The sequence below is a fragment of the Manacus vitellinus genome, unplaced genomic scaffold (assembly GCF_001715985.3).
Source record: "Manacus vitellinus isolate BGI_N305 unplaced genomic scaffold, ASM171598v3 scaffold_52_pilon, whole genome shotgun sequence".
NCBI classification, from domain to species: Eukaryota; Metazoa; Chordata; class Aves; order Passeriformes; family Pipridae; genus Manacus; species Manacus vitellinus.
In genome coordinates this window covers 2,746,952-2,760,934 of record NW_021940628.1, presented here as the reverse complement: position 1 = coordinate 2,760,934, position 13,983 = coordinate 2,746,952, and the positions used below count along the sequence as shown (strand labels likewise).

General features: G+C 47.6%; 1 protein-coding gene across 3 annotated transcripts; it reads right to left on the bottom strand.

Annotated features, from left to right (window-relative positions):
* Positions 1–209: 209 nt before the first annotated feature.
* On the bottom strand, positions 210–9,739 carry KPNA6 (karyopherin subunit alpha 6). Of its 3 annotated transcripts, none has more exons than XM_008920588.3 (14): positions 9,719–9,739; positions 9,091–9,200; positions 8,234–8,329; positions 7,456–7,555; positions 7,070–7,164; positions 5,931–6,062; positions 5,618–5,706; positions 4,620–4,719; positions 3,507–3,670; positions 2,733–2,811; positions 2,515–2,640; positions 1,842–1,969; positions 1,451–1,629; positions 210–555 (listed from the first exon to the last, which is right to left on the bottom strand). In XM_008920588.3, the coding sequence occupies exons 1-14, from the start codon at positions 9,720–9,722 to the stop codon at positions 371–373; spliced, it is 1,587 nt and encodes a 528-aa protein (XP_008918836.2). In that variant the 5' UTR covers positions 9,723–9,739; the 3' UTR covers positions 210–370. The 3 variants fall into 3 exon arrangements, with proteins under 3 accessions (XP_008918836.2, XP_017936819.1, XP_017936820.1); XM_018081330.2 differs by having other exon boundaries at positions 8,998–9,200; positions 9,719–9,737; XM_018081331.2 differs by lacking the exon at positions 9,719–9,739 and adding an exon at positions 9,507–9,516 and having other exon boundaries at positions 8,998–9,200.
* Positions 9,740–13,983: the final 4,244 nt, after the last annotated feature.

Here is a 13,983-nt window from a genome sequence, read left to right as displayed (position 1 = left end):
TTGTGGCCAGAAAACTCCCTCTCTGATCTGTGTCCTCACCCAAGCCAACGCCGGAGCCTCACGGGAGTACCCGAGGTAAGAACTGCATTTGGGAGGGACCACCACAAAGAACAAGCCACCAGGAGGTGCCACTTTGTCACCTCCGTGTCCCTCCTGCATTAAAGACACGTGTGCAGCAGCCAAAAGAAACAAGGATAAGAAGAATCCCCTTCTTTCCGCAAGGACCGAGCGCCGTTTGTATTTTTTGTTTGAAGGAAGAAGAGTTTCCTAAACTCAGGGTGTTGTTCAGCCTTCCCAGCGAGGGCCAGCAGCTGCTCCCAGGTGCTCTTCCAGAAAGTTTGTGGCGTGTTTTAATTCTCCCCAGGGCACATTATAGCTGGAAACCATCCATGGGGGCCTCGGATTGCTGGAAGATGTATTGCTGCTGGTTCTCGTCCACCTGGGGGGCCACGGAGGAGTCGTCCTCCACCCCAAAGTAGTGCTCAATCAGGTCAAAGGCTTTCTGGTAGATCTCCTGGTTCTCGTGGCTCTGGAGGAATTCTATCTTATCCAAACCTTGCAGGGGAAAAAAAAAATTGGAATGCGATGAAACAAAGAAATTCTGGTAGTTCATCCTCAGATTTATTCCCACTCCCCCCCTCGTCCTTCTTCACTGTGTGAGATTTGCATTTTCTGAGCAGCTCTGACACCTAAATCCACACCTAAATGCAGCTATTCCAGAGCTGCTTGAGGATCTCACCCCTGCCAGGCAGCATTAATGTCTTTCCAGCTCATACAGATGTTTTAATTTGACTGGAATCTGATTTAGCCTCCACAACTGGCTGTGAGGAATTTGGGAGCTGCAGGGGGTAGGGAGGGGAAGGAGCAGGGTCTGCAGCCTCCAGCTTTTAGCTGCCCTAATTAAATCCCCTGCTGCACATCCAAGAATTCCAAGAATTGTTCTTACAGGGAGAATCAGGACACAGAGTGTAATAATCAGAGGGCAAAGCAGACACTGGCAGTACAGAGGGAGTTCCAGACCAAAATAGGAACTTGCTCCTCAAAGCACTGAGAGAAGGACAAAAAAAAAAAACAAAACCCCACCATCACCAAATTAAGTTGCTCCAGGGAAAAGCAAACTCTCCCTGGATTTCCAGTGTTCAAGTGGGCACAGTTCGAGCAACTTTAGGCCCAGAATTGTCACTTTTAACCAGAAATGAGCTGAGCTGAGTAAGCACTCCCAGCTGGTGAAAGCCACGACTAATCAGCTTGGCCTCCAGGTCTTGGAAGCCTGGATCGGAATTCTGATAGTTTTTACTTCCAAGTATTTTCTCCTCACCCAATCACGAGTCTGAAGAGACTTTGGAACAAATATTGGCCGTTTTGGAACATACTAAACCCCTTAACACAGCAGGAAAGCACCCAACAGACCCCCTCAGTGCCTCCTGCAGTGCCCAAAGCCCCCACCTACCATAGGCCTCCTCGATCAGGCTGCAGTAGGGGTTGATCCCAGTCCCACTCTGGTTGGCTTCCTGCTCTCCCAGCCTCAGGATGTTCTCCAGCCCATTCAATGCCACCAGAACAATCTTGGAGTCCATGACAGTCAGCAGGTCACACAGAGGCTTGATACAACCCAAATTTACCAGGTACCTGGAGAGAGAGCACCAGCAACACACACTTAAAGAAAATAAAAAAGCTATTTTTAAAGTCCAGGTGCTGCTAAAATTAAATCCACACTGGAATTTAATCTGTCATTTAGCCTTGTCTAAAACTATCCATGCAGAAAGCTCGGGCTGTGCCCTGCAGTCCCCATCAAGGCAAAGCTCCCAGGGATTTCCCCCAGGAGGAGCCACAGGGAATACCTGATCTGCTCAGGAGTCCCTCCTGAGGTGGCGTTGGTGATGGCCCAGGCTGCCTCTTTCCTCGTGCGGAATTCCGCCTTCTGCAGGATTTCTATCAGCACCGGGAAAATGTTGGCATCTATCACTGCCTGGGGAGAGAGGGCAGGGACAGGGGTTGGCACTGGCAACACCATTCCTAAGAAAGGCTTCTCAGCACCTGGAAGAAACCTCTCCCCTGTTTCCCAACACAAAAACTTCCCCAAGTTTCGGTGATTCCTCTGGGTTATTCCTCAGCCAACTCCTACTAACGCGAGATATTCCGTAACCAGCAGGACAGACCATCCCTGGTATTGCATCAATACTGTGGGAATGCTTTCAGCACTCATCTGCCTCCCTATGTAGGTCAGGAAAAGGATAATTAAAACTCAACCAGCTTCAAAGGGGCTGAGCATGGAGAAATAAAGGGCTGTATCTCCTGTTATTCCAATGATCCAAATGTGTGGGAATCATTTCAGGCTGGTCTGTGCTGGTGCCATCACCAAGCTCTTTTTCAGCTCGCTTGGCAGATGGTTGGGAGCAGCAAATTTGCAAATTACTGCAGAATGAGGTGAACAAATCCAGCCCCTAAAATGCCAGATAAGGAAAAAGCTGCAAAGCCTTAATGCTGAGCTTGGAATCTGGGAGGAGAAAGTACCTGTATCTGTGCTCTGTTTCCCGCTGTGATGTTGGATATAGTCCAGCACGCCTCTTTCCTGATGGATTCCTTGGGACTGCTTAACAAATGAAGGAGACAAGGCAGGGCTGAGCAGTTTAGAATCACCTTTGGAGAGAGGAAGCAGAAGTGAGATCACCAGTGCCAGGTCTGGAGCTGATGGACACTGCATTCCCTGCAGGAAAGGCCTCTCCTCTCACCTGGGTCTGAATGTCATCCCCTGTCACGATGTTGCCAACTGCCCGCAGAGCTGGGGAGGCCACTTTGTAGTCATTGTGCCTGCAGGGAAACGGGGCAAGGACACAAGCAAATCCATCAGATCACTGGGATATTTGGAATATTCTCTCCCCATTTATCTCCTCTGCATTATTTCCTTAGAAATCCATCCCCTGGCATGTAGAAACACACAGTAAGTTGACCGTATTGCCACCGAAAACAAAACTGCAACACAGTTTGGTCCTTTATATCCCAACTCAATCCTCTTTTCCTCAAAGCCAAGCTGACTTTTGCTACCCACTGTTCTTTGATTTGCCTCACAACCAGGCTTCCATAAGCACATCTGAAGTTTGAGAGCACACAACATCCTGCAATCCTCTCTGCCTCCATGGATGAGAAGTGTGAGTTTGATCTTTCCTTAGTAAATTCTTCCTAAGTTCTCTGTGTAGCTGGCCCACACTCATCCTCTCCAATTTCAGAAATTTACAGGGGTAAGGTTTCTTTGATCAGTGAATTTGCAATTTTTGGGACTGCTGTTGAGACCAACACAGGCGTCTCTTCACCAGTGTCGAGTAGAACCAGGAAGACAAACCAGCAAACTACAGCTCTGAACCTGCTCCAGATCCTCCTACAAAACTGCTCCCAGGTCAGCCCAGGTGCCTGGATCCCGTGAGCACAGGAGGTGTGGAGTGCTCTGATGGATTTGACATGGATTCATGCTCAGCTTCCTGCCTGAGGCAGCAATCCCAGGTACTCACATCAACAGCTCCACCAGCCGCCGACACACTCCCGAGTCCACCACTGCCTGGATCTTCTCGTTGGGACCATCTGACAGGTAGGAAAGGGCCCAGCAGGCATCTGCCAGCAGGTCAGAGTCGCTGTTGAACAACAACCTGGACAACACTGGCAGGCAGGGAGACACCTGGAACAACAGCCACCAGCTGGGTTAGTCACCCTGCCCAGGACCACCACCCCGCAGGCCAACACCACCGACCAGCTGCTGAGACAAGGCCTGCATGGCCACAGGCTCCTGCATGGCCACAGGTTCCTTCCCCCAAGTCAGCAGCTTCCCACTGCTTCCCACACCTCCTAATCACAGCATCCAAAGCCACCCCAACAGCTTCATTGCTACACTCAAATTACATCCTCCCAGACCCAGTCCAGACTCCTGAGGCAAGTCACCCCTTGGAAGCTCCTTATATTCCTAGGGAAGAGCTCTGCTCCATTTCTGACTCTTCATAATTCAGAGCAGCAACCATCAAGTTACACCTCTGAGTATCTCAATCACTTATAAGTGGGTTTCTGCTTACACTCAGTTCAGATTTCATCCCTCACCACAGGCTTCCCAGCTTTGTCACAGGAGCTTTCACTTAAGAAAAGTGATAACACACTGATTTAAAACATTTTTGTTCGACCAAAGAAGGATGAGACACCTGAAAGGCCAGCAGGACATTTTCTTAGGCTCCCAGGAAAGGGAAAGCTGCCACAGCTCCCATGTGGCTACAGGACTCCTGCTTTGTAGTATTTCAAGTCTCAGAAAACTTTTTAGTGGTAATTTGAGTGAAGTCTCAAATTTCCAGAGAGTTCATAACAAAAGGGTAAACCCTTCTTAGATAAACCCATTTTTAGACAGAGAAACCTTGCAGGGAAGCCTTGGCCTGGGTCCTACTTGAGGGGTCCAGCTGATGGTAGAAAGGTTGGCAGGAAATTACAAACATCTGAACAACCAGATCCACCTCAGCAGGAAGAAGCTCACCCTGTTCCCACTTGGAATGACTTAGAGGAGTCCAACAGCCCAAAATAACTCGGACAAACATCTTAACTGGGTGTTTCCCTGCCACCTGTTCTGCCCACAAGGCATTTATTCTCACCTTATCAAATTCAGGTGGGGGACTCTTCCCTCTGCACAGGTTTGACAAGGCCCAGACAGCATTTCGTGTCATTGTCAACCTGGTGGACGTCGTAAGGAGCCTAAAGAGAGAATCACCAGGAATTATGATCCTTATGTGGAAGTCAAGGGAATCAAAAGCATTAAAACCAGTATGATTTTAAGGAAGTCAAAGCACTACTTCACTGGGTGTAGCTCAAGTCATGCTGTTTGTCACCTGAGCCTCTCAATGAGGAAGAGAAGTGATATGAGACCACTTAGGATAAATAGCTGTAATTCCCAACAGTGCCAAGGGACACGGGGCAGGAAGGCAACTTCCACCTTAGGCAGGTTGCAGAAGGAAGGGCACATGAGTGAAGTGCAGCTCCAGGTTCCAGTTCAGCCCAGACACTCCCAGCCCTCAGCAGAGACCGGGTGACATGAACTGCTCAGACTCTGAGCTCTGAGGAGGGTGGTGAGTCCTGTGGGATGAGGAGTCAGGCAGCCCCCCTGGGACAGGGCACTGACACCAGGAGCAGGAAAACAAGCCATTTGTGACATGGTATTAGCTTTCCAGGGATGGGATGAAGATTAATTCTTTCCAGGGCTATGAGAGCCTGACAGATGGGTCTGACTGTGGTGGGTGTGCACCACGCTGGGAGAGGAGGTGTATAGAGCCCTGTTCCCACTCCAAGCCCCTGGAATCCATATCCCAAGCAGAGAGCAGGACCTGAGGGACACCCTGTGACTCCAGAAGGACCAGCACACTGCAGCAGCACCCCCTCTACATGCAGAGCAGTGTGGAGGGCTGTGAGAAGGCCTGTTATCCACCGAGTCCCACTCCATCCATCAGATCCTTGTCTGAACCAGGAGTTAATCTGGTACCAGTGGTTTGATTCCCAGTGATCACCACCAGGGAATCTACTGGCCCAGCTCCAATACTGCTGCTGTGGCACAATGGGACTCCAAGAACTGCACTGGCAAGTGTTCATGGCTACTCACATTAATAAGGGAGGAAGGATAGCGCAGTTAAGGACATAATCTCTACACACAGAGCTGTCTCCAGCAATGTTCCCCAATGCCCAGACAGCCTGAAAGGAAACAGCAACAGTTTTAGCACTCACAGTTTCTAACAGAGGAAGAACAAGGCAGTGTGCTAAGAAAGCATCTCCCCCTAATTCCAGGCAAACAACACTTCCACCTGTGGTGTGGAGCCAGCTGGGAGACACCAGTCACTCGTTTTAAACACTGCATTTTATGGTGTGCAACCCACTGTGGTTCATCCCCCAGCCCCAAAGGAAGGAGTGGTCCTTACCTGCTCCTGAACATCCTCAAAGTCAGAGTTTAACAGCTCTATAAATATGGGAACCGCCCCAGCCTCGATGACTATTTTTGTTTGTTGGGAAGTCCCTGATGCAATATTCGTCAGTGCCCACGCAGCTTCAAACTGAAACAGGCAAACCAGCGACAAAAGAATCAGTAAAACAAAGCCTGATTTGGCAAAATCATTACATTTTGGCTGTGACTCTTTCACTGTGAGGGAAAGGAAGCACATCACAAGAGGACGCCTCAACAATCGAAGGATTTTATTTTCTTGGGCAATAAAAGAGCCACATCTGCTAAAAACCCTCTCAGAGGCCACAGCTGCTCAAAGGAGGAGCGAGTGAAGGTGTCACCACCAGTCACACCACGTCACTTCACCTCCACAACCATTCCCCAGCAAGGGAAATGAAGACACCCAGAGCACAAACACACAAAAGTAGAAAGTTTTCTGCGTTTCATCTGCTTCCCCAAAGACTCCTCGAGCTCAAGGGAAGCTGAGCAGCAACTCCCTGGTTTTGGCTCTCTTTGGTTTAAATACAGAACTCCCACTCAGTTCTTCTGGAAATTAAGCCCCTCTGGTCCATGGCCTGAGGCCAGAGGGCAGGAGAAGAGATGAAAGCAGTCATCAACTCAGATCAAATTCCATGTATGGAAGTGTCTTTAACCCCTCCAAAGCAACCAGACTTATTACCAAGCTGGAAGGAATCTGAGGAAGCCACCCAGTCCATCCCTCTGCCCTGGGCAGGAGCAGCACTGCCCAACCCATTTCTAACAGACTCTTGGCCTCTACTTAAATGCCTCCAATAATGGAGGTTTCTCCTCACACAATTTCTTCCTGCATGTTTATCCCATGGCTCCACCAGCTCCCAGCAGAAACATCAGATACGGGAATTCCAAACTCTCTTGGGTGATTTTTGCCAGAATTCCTTCGAGAATTTAATTCAGAGCAATTTATAATTTCCTTTTTTTTTTTGCCTAAGCACTACAGGCTACCTTTGTCTTCTCCTATGGATCATACAAGCTGCACTTTTTGGGTTCAAAACATCACTTTTCCCTGACAGCATGTGTGGGTTCACATTGCTAAGCAAAGGTTAAAGAGCTATGAAGAATTAATAACATGATCTCCTTTACCTGTAATGTGCAATTTTCACTTCTTTTCAGGAATTCAACAAATCTCTCCACCACTCCCTGAGTGTTTATCACTTCATCTATCGGAGGATTGGGCTCTGGAACAGCAAAGCAGTGTCAGAACAGTGGACAGGCCTCATGCAGGGGAGTAACAAGCATGAAGGGTTAATTTAATATCCCAAGTCGTACTGAACTCAGCAGGACAACTCTGCAGAGTCACTTTCTGTGCAGTTCACACAACTGTCAATCCTTAGCAATACAGTAAATTATCACATTTCTAGTTTATGGCTTTCTTTCCCCAGGCTCAAAGCTGCAAAGCTTCTGTACAGCAACACGTGCACAGACTCTTGCAAAAGCCAGATCCCGTGGCAGGGATGAGTTATTTTTACCTTTGGAGAGCAATTTCCTGAATTTCTGAGTGGTTGCCAGCTGTAGGTCAGGGTCATCTGAGAAAAGCATCTCTACCATCTCTCCTGTGATCAATCCCTCCTGAAAAGATGCAGAGGAGACAGAAAAATGGTTCCATTTCAGCCTAAGATATTTAAGGCATCACACACGTGACAACCCACCACGATTTGTGCTCAGCTGGTGAGTCAAAGATTAAAACTTTGAGATCCCAGCACACTATTTACTTCCTGAGAGACTTTTCCAGTTCACTGCAGTAACACTTGCAGTGCTGTTGGGTGGAAGGGGGTAAATGTGGAAGGCTCTAGAGGAGGATTTTGAACATGCAGCTGGAAATAACCCTTGATAAACCAGCGGGATGGTGATTCCCTGGCTGAGCTTTACAAGGCTCAGGGCTCCACTGGTGTCCCACTGGGAATAAGTTTACTGTTTGCATTCTGGCCAAGGGTTTGTGGCTCTTCCAGCTGCACAAGTGACATCAGTCCTCTAAAAAGGGATAAAACAAAAATATTGATGCCTGTCACTTCCATGCCATCACAGAATCCCAGAATGGTCCCAGTTGGAAGGGGCCTTAAAGATAATCCAGTTCCATTCCCTTCCATGGGCAGGGACACCTTCCACTAGACCAATTGCTCCAACCTGGTCTTGGACACTTCCAGGGATGGGGCAGCCACAGCTTCTCTGGGCAACCTGTGCCAGGGCCTCAGCACCCCCAAAGGATCAAATCTGAAGGCACAGCTGGAACAAGGAAAGGCACCTTACCCCACATGTCGTGGAACTAACGTAGGAATCCACAAGGTGACTATCACACATGGAGTCATCCTCATTGATCAACTCCACATTCCTCCTTTTAAAGAGCTGGTGGGGAACAAAGCACAGGAATTGTTATTAGAAAGCAACGGTGAACAGGCTCCACAGCTAGACATTCTTGTTCCTCAAGCAGGATCCCTTCAGCTGAGACTGAAGGTAACCTGAATAAAAAAGTGGTCATTAATAACAGCTCTGCACTCTCAGGACTAGTCTGGCACACAAACCCCAACAGTAAAACATGCTAAGTCTTGCCCTCAGATATGCAAATGCCCAAGTCACTCAGACACTGGTACAGGCAGTGCAGAATTTGATCTAACAAGTCAGGGAAACTGGGCAGAAGGCAGCTGGTAGGTGATGTTCTCATAGAGCAAATATTTAGTCCCACACACATCACCTCGTGCTTTCATAGACCTCCAAGCCAAAAAAACCCACATCTCAGAGTTAAGAAATACACACAGCCCAAACTTTCACTTGCTCTTCCTGTTTCTCAAGGAAATAATCCCATTCACTAATTAAAAAAAAAAAAAAAAACAAACCAAAACACACCACTAAAAAAACACCACCACCTTTAACAAGGATCTGTGAACAAAAAAACCTCCAGTACCCCAAGGAGAAAGTGCTTGGAAAGCTCTTGGTGTGAACTGGGTACAAAGAAAAAAGAGAAAAGCATGATCTCAGTTAGAACAGGAAAAAAAATAAGAGGACTGCCAACAAACCTTAATGCACAGATCCTTGATGATTCCAGTTAGGCAGCAGCACAATCTTGGTTGTGTTAAGGCTGAACACAACCTACTCAAGATGACAGTTACCTGTTGCTCTCGTTTCTGTTTGCGCAGTTGAATTCCTTCCTCTTCTCTTCTCCGTCTCATTTCCTCGAGATTTAGGGCTTTGTTCTTGTAACTCTTCATTCGATAGTTTTCTGTGAAGAGGAAACAAAGAGAATCCTGCCTCAGAGCTCCTGTCACTCTCTGCTCCTTCATCCACCTGTCCTCCCTGACAAGGAACTCCCTGTGCATGGAGCAGGGAACACCCAGACTGAATGGATTTATTTACTCCAAGTGCACAACTAAACTCAATTTCTACCCAAAACCAGAGTAACCTCCCTGGTGTCACCATGGCATAAACCACACCTGGACATTTTTTACCCCGAAGCAGAAAAAAACCCAGCAGAACCAAGGCCTTGATTTTATGATCACAATAACCCCTTGCAAGCACAGAGCTGTACACGAGGTGCAGGCCACGTGTGTCCCACCAGGTGCTGCCTCAGTCCCTGACCTACTTATTCTGCTGGTTCACAGCTGACTAATGCAGCAATTCCAACCTGATTCCCTGTGTGTTTGCCCCCAGGTCAGGGAAGTGACACTCCACTATCTGGCACAGTTCAAGGCAGCCAGGGCCAAGCAGTAACCCAAGTATGAAAGGATGGCAGTTCCTCACCCATCCAGCTGCAAAAGTCCTTCTGAATCTCTCCAAGCTCTCCTGTTTTGGATACAGATTATTTGCACATCTGTGCCTTTCTCAGGACAGGAAGGAATTGGAGTCACAACTAACCCTGAACAAAGTTACTCCTCCACAGCTCACTTGGGAACCACTATGGTTGTTTTCTCCCAGCTGCCAAGGGAAGTGTTTTGTGGAAGTTTGCAGTGTTATCTCCTTGTGCTCCACTTTCAAGCCCGAGGCACCCTCAGCCCCGTGGCTTACAGAAAGTTTCAGACTTATCAACTGCCTGCAGCCACTCTGGAGCCCTTCCAAGATCAAGTGGAGAAGTTTCAGTCCCTAAAACCCACAGACAAGCCAAGAGGAGACATACACAACACACAAATATCCAGCATTTCATTGCTACGGGAAGAGAAAACAACCGGGAAAATTAATCATTTAACAAAATACTTTCAGCTCTGTGATTTCCCCAAAACAGCCCAAAAGACACCAAACAAGATGCAAATCTACAGATTTGTGTCTGTACAGTAGCAAGGTGCCATCTACATATAGATTTTAATTCAGAAAGTGTATTTAACTACCTGTTAAAATATTATAGGTTGGGTATTCATATTATCACCCCAATGCTCCTGTGCAGCCACACAGGAGAGTAAGAGTTGAAAGCTTAATCCTGAAAACAATTTAAGAACCCAAGTCTCCAATTAAAAAGTGGTTTTTTAAGAAGAGGAGGAGGAAAAAGGCAGTCATATAAATAGCCAAGGGACACATGACAGTTCAGCTGCCTCCGAACTGGCCCAGCCCCACTCAGCTCTGCAACCCCAGAGCTGGGGAACAGCCAGAGACACACTGAGGGCTCAGGAACACCCAGGAACACTCAGCACTTTGTCCTTTATGGCTTTTTTTTTTGTGTGCCAGAGCATCAAGAACACAGTCATCCTGCAGGGAAACCCCAAAGATAAAAGCCCTGAGGAGTGGTTTTTCACATCACTGTGCAACACTTTCTGGGACTAAATTTCCTATTTTTCTCTCCCACATTTTCAACTCTGCAGATGATTTCTGTTGGCTTTTCCCAGCCCATCGTCTGTGTCAGTACTTGAGTGACATGAGAATGCTGATCTGTGACCCATTTCCAGGCAATGGATGGATGTGACAAATGCAGGATCAGGACCTCACAGTGGGGTCAGACACTGCAGGAACCAGGGACTCCAGCAGGCCCAGACACATGGAATCAAAGAGCAGGATTCCAGGCATGGACAAACTGTGTACTTGTGGTGTTTCAGCACAAAACATCCAGTTCATCTGCAAGTCAGGCTGTGTGTGAATTATGAACTCAAATTCTATCAGTGGGAATACCCACAAAACCCGCTAAAATCAGGCCGTTGGAGAAGCTGGGCTGTCAGAAATGGGGAAGCAATCCTTATAAATTGAGGCATGAGAAGGTATTTACCACTTAAGAGAAAGGAAAAACAGCGTGAAAGGTTGACTTTGAAGGCTGAGCAGAGCACTCAAACCCTGTGCAAAGCCAACAGAAACTGCAGCAGCTCAGCCAAAACTGTACTTCCAGGGTCAAGATTATAACAGCTCCTTGATATTCCTGGATCAGGAATCCAGATCTGCCTCTTCCCATTTCTCTGCATGACAAAAAGCATTTGCTTCAAACCTTTTATTCAGCTGCTGATTAAACCCCGGGGAGCTGAGTCACTGCAGGGACTTCTGCTGCTGAGTCAGAGTGAAAGGCCAGGCCAGGAACTCACTGACAGACCTGACACGGCTCTTTTTAAGCCAAAACACCCTTTCACTGAGGGAATCTTCCAAAGGGAACCTTCTAAAAGTGTCTGTTAATCCCTGTGGCACGGCCTGGCCAGGAGGGCTGACAGCCCTTGGAGTGGGGAAGGGCTGGGGAATGATGCAAGTGTAAATAAATACACTTGATGAACTTCATCAGCACTAATCTGCCAATTAGTGTCTGCTGGGGACATTCCCAGCTCCCAGCCAGGTGACCTCCAAAGGCCCCTTCACCCAAGTTTTCCCTGGGATAGGATAAACTTGGTCATTTACAGCAAAACCTCCCCTAAATCAGACAAGTGGCAGCAAAACACACTCAGTGAACTACTGAGTTTCATGGGACAAACCTTCCTGACCACATTCCCTGGGTTTCTCCATGTCAGCCCCTTCCCTGAAATCCCAGAGGAGCCTCCCAGCTCCTCCTGCTGTTTAACATATTTAACATCTCCAGAGGATTCTCTTCCAGAAAAAGCGTGTCCACGACGACTTTATCATTTGAAACTATAGAAAGAAAAGACTAAATAATCTGTGCTACTTAAACACAAATTAAATGAAGTTGGTTGTAATAAATACATAAAAGCAGTTGAATTATTTGTATACACTGTATAAAAGGACAGCTCTGAGCTGTTACCAGAAATTTAGTCAAAAACAGAGGCTTTTATTGTCACTTTGATAGTTTTGCAGTGAGTTAACAGAAAAAGGGGGTAAAAAAAAATCACTTTGCTCAGAATATAGAGGGAAAACGAAGCTAAACAGGAGAACAACCACACAAGAAATCCTGTCAAATAATCAGCAACTCAGGGCTTTCCCTATAGCCCTGGAATTACACCAGTTGCCCTTAAAGCCTGGAAAAGTGGCTGTCACTCCTGCAGGTCTGCTCTTTCACGTTCTCACAGGGGTTATTCCAGTGTTTCCCATGAACAGGCCACCACAGAGGCTCCCCCAGAGCCTGTCCCCGTCCCCCGGGTCCCTGTCCCTGTCCCCCGGGTCCCTGTCCCCGTCCCCCGGGACACGCTGTGCCGGTAAATCCCTTCTCCCCGCAGCTATTTGGCTCCACTGGCTCGATCCCTCCCGGTTCAGCTCCCAGAGCCAGGGATGTGATATCACCGCTGGAATGTGCAATCCTCGCCGAGGGCCAGGGCTGGGAGGGGGAAGGGACAGGCAGAAATTCTCACTGGGGGAAATTAAGTCTCACAGCACCAAGAATAGGATTCCCTTTGGATGGGAAAAGAACCCACCCCACTCCTCAGCCCAGTTGCCAACAAGGTAATTTCAACGCTGCCTCCTCCTGATTTGATCTTTTCACCCCAAAAATCTGAGGTTTGGGGGATTTAAATCCTCTTCAACCTGAGACATTCAGATTTCCTTAAGGGTGGAACGATCAAGCACAAGTGTCACCTGAGAGTCCTTTGCAACAGTCCCTAAAACAGGGATTGACTTTGGCTACATCAGCTCAAAATCAACCCACAAGAGTTCCAGGTTAAAAAACCCCAGAAACACTCAGAGGGATATAAAATTCCAATAAATCCATCCTTTCCAATGTGTGCTTTGCCTCAGAAACAAGCAGGACTGTGTGATTTGCTAAGCAGATTTATCTGGACCTCCCCAGCCCCAGAGCTGGAGGCCTGAAGGAATCAGGACTTTGAAAGCCTGAAGGAATCAGGACTTTCACTCTTGCACGACTGTAATGATCAAACTCTCCCCCTGACAAAGTTCATGTTTGCTCTCCTGAACACAAGCAAACAAAGCAAACCAGCCAATTAACTGTTAAATTCATCAGGCAGAGGAGTTGTATTAAGAATTGAGCATTTAATGCATATAAATGCATTTAAATACCTAATTTGCATAGCAAATGAGGAGTGAACTAATGAGAACCTCCAACAGTGTCACAACTGCTGACAAAAAATCCAGCACCCTCAGCCTGCACTTTGCAGGAAGGGGTAACAACCCTGCTGTCCCCATTTACCCTCTCACCCAAAACGATGAAAAAAATCATTCTAGGTTTATTTTAAAATAAATGTTTCATAAGGATAATTATGAGGGGAGGGGGATATTAAACTCAAATTGCAGTGGTGGGAAGGATGGGAAGCTCCTGTGCAGACTCCTCAGCTCCAGATAAAAGTGCTCCAGCAGTTTTCAGATGTTTCTCAAGAGGCCCAAGGACATTTCTCTCCTCAAAGCTGCCAGCTGAGGTTTTACATCTCGAGTTATAAATTAAGATTTAAAAGCTCTTCAGGGCTGGGGAGGTGCAGCAGCCACTGCACACACGGAGACTGTCCCAGACTTGTCCTGGAACATCACAGGAGGGGTTGGAGAGGAAAGTTCCTGATAGGATCATGACAAGCAGGAGCCCACCCCAAAGGGCATTTTTAAAGCTTCACGGAATCCCAGTGGTTTGGGTTGGAAGGGACCTTAAAGATCACCTCATTCCACCTCCTGCCATGGGCAGGGACACCTTCCACTAGCCCAGGTTGCTCCAA